We start from the raw sequence: 8902 nt of genomic DNA, 5'->3' as shown, positions 1-8902 counted from the left end.
AGGTTGAGGAGAACAGACAGCCAGAGTAGCCACCCTACTCCTTCAATGAATTTAAGTCTCCACAATGCTAAAGACACTGTGGAAAGTACCATGACCTATATAAGGCATATCTTCTGCTCCCCGAGAATTTACAGTCCAGTAAAGGAGAGGCCAATAGATTCACTTTCCTTCTTACACCCTCGACAAAGTGCCTAGGTGGGTTTCCTTTACCAAATGTTTGAAGCTGCAAAGCTAACAGGTTCACCTGGGAATCTGTGGTTAAGAAGAGAATGAAATTCTAAGCACATATAAGATTAAGAGCAAATCCAGATACACCCATGTAGTAAAATGAATCATTGTCAGTAACTCTCTATTCTCTCCTTATATTAGAATATTCATGCCCTTTGCTATGTGCCTTTACAGTTTTCTCCACTAATTGTAGAGAATGTTTTTCCTGTTCTATTAATGGAAATTACTGTTTAGTAAGACATTGGCCTTTGCAAAGCCAACAATCCAGGTATTACTTTCCTTTATATATGTACTGGTTGGTATGTCCCCATGACCCAAACCAGTTTAATTCCCTTTTTCTTCTTCAAAGATCATATCTTCCATCCTTTGAAATTATTTGGTCTTCTCCTCTAGGACTCTTAAATAGCACTTTCTTCATAGTTTTTTCCTTACTTGTATAACTTTAGGCAATCCACCTAATCTGGGGGACAATTTTAACATCTGTGAAACAGGTGATAGGATCTCCTGATTTCTAGGACCCTCTCTGCCCTAATACTCACAGAAACAAGAATTCTCAACTTGTTATTGTTATCAGAGTCACTGGCAAGAATTAAATTAAAATGCAGGTACTTAAACCTCACTTCCATAGATTTTAATTTAGCAGATTTGGGGTGGACTCCAGCGTCTGTTTTTTTTTAATGCATATCCCCCAAATGGTCTAATGTACAAGGAGGTTTATTCTATGAACTCCATCGTTTTTCATCTAAAACCATGACTTTTGTAGAGTAAGATGAGTTTTAAATAAGAGCCAAAGGAACAAAATTCCCAGTTGACTTAAATGGGGATCTTTGCTCAGAGGGTAATTGAGACAGTGAGAATCAGCTGGATGAGATAACGCTCTGAGGAAATTCAGAAGTGTCCGGCACTACATAGAACCGCTCCATATTTAATGCAGCACTCTCGGGGCAAATTACTAATTGAATGTGGCGTTGATCAGGCTCAAAAAAGGAAATACAGCATAGGAAGTAAAACAACTTATGAGTGATTTAAAAAAAAATAAAACAGCTCTGGGCACCTGGGTGGCTCGGTTGGTTGGGTGTCCAGCTCTTGATTTCAGCTCCGGTCATGATCTCAGGGTCCTGGGATCGGCTCCACGATGGGCTCCCCCTTCAGCTGGGGGTCTTCTTGGGGTTTCTCTCTCTCTCCCTTTCCCTCCACTCCTCTCCACTCGCATTCTCTCTCTCTCTCTCTCTCTCTCTCAAATGAATGGATAAGTACTTTTTAAAAAATAAAACAACTCATTGTTTTCAAGGTGGGAAGGTTTTCATATAAAAACAGGCTACCAAATCTAACAGATGAGTCTTTTAAAATATGGGTTCTACGTATAGATGTTTTTGTGTGTTTATATGTGTGTTACCATGTGGAATCTATATGACATATTAAACTATTTTAAAATAACCAACTGATGTAGTCATAACTTAGTGTTTGAAAATTGCATTGTAAGAATATTTAAAATGTATTTCCTGCATTCTATGGCCTTAGGATCATCATCTTCAAGGGTTTAGTAAAACCACATGTATAGAACATAATGATTTTGAGTTGTGCAGCTTATTTTAGGACATTTGAAGATGTTAGACAGATTTCCTATGGGACTGTCTCACTCATTCACCCCTGTCTAAAATACTTTACTCCAAAACTGTCTGCCAAAGGAGAGAATACAGGGAGCCAGGGTCTAAGGAACCAGGAGGGAAGTCTGAGAAAACCCGAAGTCTGAGCCAGGGGATCACCATTCCATCTGGAAGCGGACTGGATAATAGGATATACATCCAGCCTCATCTTTGTGTCTCTTCTCTGCCCAGCAGGAAAGAAGGAGCACCTGCCTTAACCCTAATGTTCCACTTATACCCTAAACCCTTCCCATTTTTAGTAGACTTTTTTACTTCTCTGCAGTGAAAAACTGCTTCCTTGGGGTAAAGGTGTCTGGCCTAGGAGAAATCTCTCTGATCCCTCTTGCACTGAATATTGAGTTGTGCCTTGAAAGTCATTTAACACAAAAGTGCAGTGTGAGTGGACTCGAGCCCATGCCTGGTACCCTTTCTCCCAGTCCCTGGGCCACCTGCTACCCAAACACCTTTGCTCTAGAACTGAAAGCTCATCACGGTGTGATTTATGTAATACACTTATGTGCTATGATCCTTGTGGATAATGAAGGCTCCTAGAATGAGTTAGCAACCCTTTTACAAAGTTGTGTTTTTCAAAGGCTGACAACCACTTACCCATTTTGCTTTGGGTACATTTATATGAATCACTCCCAACTACTGTGTCTCCCTATACTGACCCCTGAGCTAATTAGCAGCCTGGTGTGATTGTTTCTATTTTGTAGCAACCAATTAAGCAGTTGCTCTGGATAGAACGGACAACAAAATGTAAATTTAAAGACAGAAACCAGGATCTGTTGGTTGAGAGGAGAAAGCCAAGACCAGATAAGCGAAGTGAAGATGGGGGGAGATTGTCAGCGGTTTTGTTTCTGATAGCAGAGTACTGGGCCTCCTTAAATTCAGATTCAGACCAAGGTTAACCTGAGAAGTACCCCCATTAACAAATAAATAAACACATAAACAAACAAATAAATAGATTTTTTTTTTTTTAATAGCAGAGCATCTGCCTTTGTGCTGGGAGAAGCCAGACCTTAAATCGTGGCCACCCACCTGCTCACGCGAGGCACTTCCTAGGTATAGACTTGTGTCCAGACCCCTTCCTCAGAATCAGCTTCACACTTGCATTTAAGCTTTGGCCTAAATGGACTCTCCTCAGCCTTCCTCACCCCAGCATCGGACCCACGGAGGCACCGAACTGCAGGCTCATTCTCCGCCACTCAGTCCTCTCTAACGGAGATTTAAAAGTGTCCTACCGTCGCTCCCAACTCACCTTCCCCCAACCAGCATCCCCATTTAGAGAGGGAATTTTAGTGGTCTCCCCGAAGACAAAGAGCGAAAAGGTGAGGGACGCACGTAGGGAGGCCACACGACCTACTCCCGCTCCTCCCCACTCACCCACGCGTCTGCTCCCGGCTGCCCGTCCTCCTGCAGGGCACTGGCGGTCAGGTGAGGTTACCTGTGCGCCTCCAGAAGCCCCGAGGGGCGCTGAGATCCTTCCTCCCGAGGTCGCCCCACTCCCCGCCAGGCCCCCAGGACTCTCGCCCCCCTCTCCCCGCGCGCGCGTCCCCTGCCCCTCGGGCTCCAGCGCGCAGCGACAGCCGCACGCCGCGCTCGGCTCCCCTCCGCCGACCTGGCGTGACGCAGGCAGAGACTACTTAAGGGCGGATTAGAGGCGGCGGCCGCGGATTCCCGAGCCCGTCAGCCAGCTCCGCGCGCTCCGCCCGGGCCTCGCAGGCGGCAGTCCAGGGGCGCCCGGTGCCCGCTGAAGTGCCAGGCGCGGGGGCTGGTGCCCGGACCCTTCGCTGGCCCCCAACCCCGGGGGTGAGAGCTCTCTCGGGCGGGCGAGAGCTCGCGGACCTGCACGCTGCCACCCCCGCCCCGCCCCTCTCCTGGGCATCCGCGGGCTCCGCACCTGATCCCGGGACGGCACGGGAGGTTGTGCCCGCTCTCGCGACCGCGCCAGCTGCCCCATCGGTCGGGGAGCGCTGCGATTTCTTCCCTCATTTCCCTCTTTTAAGTGCAATAAAAGGGAGAGGGGATTCTTGGAATTTTTTTTTTAATTTGTTTGCTTCTTTGATCCGGGGTCAAGCGCTCCCAGTCGGGAGGTGCGGCCCAGGGAGGGGCCAGGAGCGGGAACGTGCCCGGTGCTGCCCAGTCTTTGTCTGCTGCCTCCGGATGCACAGCGATGGGGGAATGGACCATCTTGGAGAGGCTGCTGGAAGCCGCGGTGCAGCAGCACTCCACTATGATCGGGAGGTAAGGGCGCTGAGCCGGCCGTCAGCGGGCCCCCTCGGGCGACCCCCGGGAGTGCCTTCTCACGTCCCGACCGAGCCCCGACAGCCCCCAGCCCATCCACTGCCCTCTTCCCATCCTCTTCCGTCTGTGCGCTTGTGTCCCTGTTTAATTGTGCACCCCGTGTCCAGTGATGTCCCCCTCCCCCAGCTGCTCCTGATCAGCTCTCCATCCCTTCCCGCTAAAGCACCACCGGGGGGTTGACCCTTCTCCCCTTAGAAAAGGAGTTGTTGGCTCAGTCGTGGTACCCCCACTCTCCGGAGTCAGAGCCTATCTCCATCCGGTTCCCTAAATAGAATCTACAAGGAAGGCAGGGTTGTGTTTGGACAGAGAAGGGCAAATGGGGAGATGGATTTGCTCTTCGGAGCAGATGTATCTTTCCCCAAAAAATATTTATTAAACTAAACTGATTTGGCTGTTAAAACTTACAGTATCAGAAACCCCCACTCCCAATTGATACTTTTGTGTCTTTATATATAAAGACACATATATTCATATGTATACGCACTATATATATATCTACGTATATATGTGGATAGATATTCATAGCTATCTGTTTACATAAAGCATTAAGTTCAATATTTATACTGAGGGTAAACTAAACATCCACTTGGGATAGTTATATGCACACTCTGTGTATAACTTTGAAACATGTACTCTGTTCAGATATTCCATGTGCATTTGCCATAACCAGAGTGAAGGTGTGTGTCTTTTGCGTCTGTATATTCCATGTATACAGATGAAATCTATCTGTTGCAATACACCATGTCCAGTGTATGGAGGTATATACACTTGAGACCCTTGTGATATGAAGTGTTCTCAGTCTACCAGCAAAAAAGATTTCCTAGATTCCCAGCTCAGTACCACACAGGGATGGACAGCTCCCCAATCAAAGTACTGGCAAACATAAGGAGCAGGGAAAGCAGGAGCAGGGGTTTCCTAAGTCAGTGACTCAGCCCTTGAGAACCTTTCTCCCTCCCTCTTCCCCTGCTCAGGATCCTGTTGACTGTGGTGGTGATCTTCCGGATCCTCATTGTGGCCATTGTGGGGGAGACGGTGTACGATGATGAGCAGACCATGTTTGTGTGCAACACCCTGCAGCCCGGCTGTAACCAGGCCTGCTATGACCGCGCCTTCCCTATCTCCCACATTCGTTACTGGGTCTTCCAGATCATAATGGTGTGTACCCCCAGTCTCTGCTTCATCACCTACTCTGTGCACCAGTCTGCTAAGCAGCGAGAACGCCGCTACTCTACAGTCTTCCTAGCCCTGGACAGGGAACCCCCTGAGTCCATGGGAGGTCCTGGAGGAACTGTGAGTGGAGTCAGTGGTGGTGGCAAACGAGAAGATAAGAAGTTGCAAAATGCCATTGTCAACGGGGTGCTGCAGAACACAGAGAACACCAGCAAGGAGACAGAGCCCGATTGTTTAGAGGTTAAGGAGCTGACCCCACACCCATCAGGGCTGCGCACTGCAGCGCGATCCAAGCTCCGAAGGCAGGAAGGCATCTCCCGCTTCTATATTATCCAAGTGGTGTTCAGAAATGCCCTGGAGATTGGGTTTCTGGTGGGCCAATACTTTCTCTATGGCTTCAGTGTCCCAGGGTTGTATGAGTGTGACCGTTACCCCTGCATCAAGGAAGTGGAATGTTATGTGTCCCGGCCTACCGAGAAGACTGTCTTTCTAGTGTTCATGTTTGCTGTGAGTGGCATCTGTGTTGTGCTCAACCTGGCTGAACTCAACCACCTAGGATGGCGCAAGATCAAGCTGGCTGTGCGAGGGGCCCAGGCCAAGAGGAAGTCCGTCTATGAGATCCGCAACAAGGACCTGCCCCGAGTCAGTGTTCCCAATTTTGGCAGGACTCAGTCCAGTGACTCCGCCTATGTGTGAAGGGGCAGGTTTGGGGAAAGCCTGGGGAATGAAAAGGAGCCCCGAGGCAGATGACTGCTCAGAGAGTGACTGCATCTGCCCTCATTTACTATTGAGATGTAGGACAAGACTGGATAAGAGAAGACCTTGCATCAGTGGGAGAGGAGAGAAAGTAGAACCATTACCACACGTCACACCATTGGTTCCAACAGAAACCATCAAGTTAGAGTGAGGAGAAGGATGAGGGGGGCTTCTTTGGGCCCTCTTTATTTATGGCCCAGTCTGATCCTAATAACAGTGTACTTGAACAGCTACCAAGTAGGACTTAGCTCTGCTGAGCTCTATATCCTGGTGAACGGTGTGAGACAAATACTTCATTGGTACAAAATTTGTGACCTATCTCAACACATCCCTTCATCCCGGGCTGCAGGACAAACATCCTTGAGGCATCTTCCATGTACCTACCCCATCAGCATGCCCCTCTCCCTCAACCCAGGATAGCATGCCAGCTTTTTTTTCTGAATCTGGCCTTACAGTAGACCTAATATGGTTTATCTGCAAGCTAGAGGGAATTACAGGGGGTGCTTTTTGGAGAATGGCCATGGCAGAGGTTTGCATTAAAGCTCCATCTGACTAGCCCTTAGTCATTATGAAAACCTTCGGAATGTCTCAGTATTTCCAATTTTCTAACTCAAACTGCACTGGTGCTGTTTCTTAGGGGCAGGGGTTGGGTGGGAGGGAGGGGATTGCAATATGCAGCTCTAACACTTCTGTGAAATGGTTGTTGCACTGTTAGGCATGTGGTTATGAGCTTTGGGATATTTCTGCCTTCCAGCTTGTGGACTTTGGCTAGCATTAAAAATATTTTGTCGCTATTGTTAATATCAAGGGTGTCTACTTGAGCCACAGAATTTCTAACTGGTGTATTTCACTCATTTTCTTACATAGTTTCATTGTGCAACACAGCTGCACTTCATTTTGCCATGGTTTGAATTTGCCTGTGTGCTCACACCAGAGACCTTAATCAGCCCATGTGAATCCCAATTTATTATTCTATCAGTTATTTCTGCAACACACACACGAGCCCTAGCTTGAGAAACCTGGAATGAAACACTATTGGCTAACATGTGTTTACTGATGTTTATTTGAGACATATACCAAAGGTTCAAAAACCTATTTCTTCGGACTGTGAATATGTTTCCTTCTCTTTGCTCTTATTTATTTAAGTGCCATACACTACCTTTCACATCCACTGTGTATTTAGTTCAAGCATTGGCCAAGAATAATATTTGGATAATTGCTTTTATGAAGCCCTCTATTTCCTTTGCATTATCATTTATGACTTTTGATTTAGGTATGGACATGATGTAACACACAACTGAGGATTTGTTTAAAATAAAGTTCTTGCCTTTTTTTGTAACCTGGGAAGAGTCTGCATTTTTCTATTTTGATTGGGGTTTCTATTTATTTAAATACATGTTCACAAATGTTTTGTTGCATGTTCAAAAGAGCAGAACATCAGGGGCAGGAAGTGAGGAATGGATGACCGATAAAGTCCAATCAGCCACTAACACATGAGTAGAGACTGGTACATTTTGGAATGCTTAGAAGAGTGTGATGAGACATTCAAATAGTAGTATTTACTAAGTCCTTTCCATTGTAGCCCAAGATTTCTCTGCTTGTCTAGGGATCTTTCTTGTAATAAAATGCCAATACTCTATCCTATTAGCTCATTCCAGGAGTAGAATATTTTTTTCCTTTCCATAGTTCTTTTCTGCCATGGCTTATCACATCTGGCAGGTATGCTGTGCTCCCCATCATCTCTTTAAGGCCTGATGGTTAAAATGATGCTAACATCATAGTCAAACAGAACATTCTAGACCAGCACTGCCCAATATAAATTTGTGAAATGATGGAAATTTCTACTCTGTGTTGCTCAATATGGGAACAACTAGCTACATGTGGCTATTGAGCTCTTAAAGTGTGGCTAGTATAACTGATGGACTGAATTTCTCACTTTATTTAATCTTAATTAATTTAAATAGTCGTATATGGTTAGTTGCTACTGTCTTATACAGCACCGTTTTAGACTTTCAGTCAATCATTTCTTGATGGGTTCTTTCAAAGAAAACTGATCCTCTGCTTATAGGTCATAAGATATTGCTTTTTAGTCACACATTTCACTATGATTTTTGGCATCTTCTCTCTACATGTGGTCCTATTAGCTCAGTAGGCTAATGTTCTTCTTCCGGTACTTTAATGCTATTCACCTTATTCCAGTGAGCACTTGGTCTGAACATGGTGAAGCAACATGGAATTTCCTGGATGATTGTTTTTCAAATACAATTGTGGCACCCTTTAATGATAGCAGAGCAGATGCCAATTTTAGAATGAAAATATGTTTATTTCAACCTATACGTTTCCATCTGCAGTATAAATAGGCAGTTGAAAATGATTATCCTTGAGTAAAGAAACAGATCCTCCTCTGTTTTCTGTTTGGTGAGCTAAAAATGTTTTAAGACACCTCCCAGAGATAGAGGAAGAGTGTTGTTTGAGAGCTCTTAGCATATGCTTGGGTGTGAAAGAAGTAGGAATCTGTGTGGAAAACAAGGGCTGTTGTATTTATGCTGTGATATAAGATTAGAAGAACGATAGTGTATCAGTGGGGCTGATCTCTTTCAGTTCTTTGATGTTTCCAAACACCCACAAATGGAAAGATTATTAATTCACTTGTCAGAAGTTGGGAGGGGGGGGATACAACTTCCTCTGGGCATATAGAGTCATCCCTCAGAATGACTGATGTATGTCAGTTTGATTCTGTTGCTTTCTACTTAATGAAGAAAATATACCAATGATTTGATGGTTCACATAGCTGT

The 8902-nt window shown here is 45.7% G+C and overlaps 1 protein-coding gene across 1 annotated transcript; it reads left to right on the top strand.

Moving 5' to 3' along the window:
- The first annotated feature begins 4050 nt into the window (after positions 1 to 4050).
- GJD2 (gap junction protein delta 2) lies at positions 4051 to 6047 on the top strand. The gene is made up of 2 exons (XM_021695589.1): positions 4051 to 4121; positions 5153 to 6047. Exons 1-2 carry the CDS (start codon positions 4051 to 4053, stop codon positions 6045 to 6047), a joined length of 966 nt encoding a protein of 321 aa, XP_021551264.1.
- Positions 6048 to 8902: the final 2855 nt, after the last annotated feature.

This window comes from Neomonachus schauinslandi, chromosome 9 (genome assembly GCF_002201575.2).
Source record: "Neomonachus schauinslandi chromosome 9, ASM220157v2, whole genome shotgun sequence".
In the NCBI taxonomy this organism is placed as follows: domain Eukaryota; kingdom Metazoa; phylum Chordata; class Mammalia; order Carnivora; family Phocidae; genus Neomonachus; species Neomonachus schauinslandi.
The sequence above is the reverse complement of the archived record's forward strand: the minus strand, read 5'-3'. Positions and strand labels throughout refer to the sequence as shown.

Excerpts from the sequence above, each read along its gene's own strand:
- GJD2 (XM_021695589.1), top strand. The coding sequence starts at position 4,051 with ATGGGGGAATGGACCATCTTGGAGAGGCTGCTGGAAGCCGCGGTGCAG. Across the intron at positions 4,122-5,152 it reads CACTCCACTATGATCGGGAG|GATCCTGTTGACTGTGGTGG; the intron begins GTAAGGGCGCTG and ends TCCCCTGCTCAG.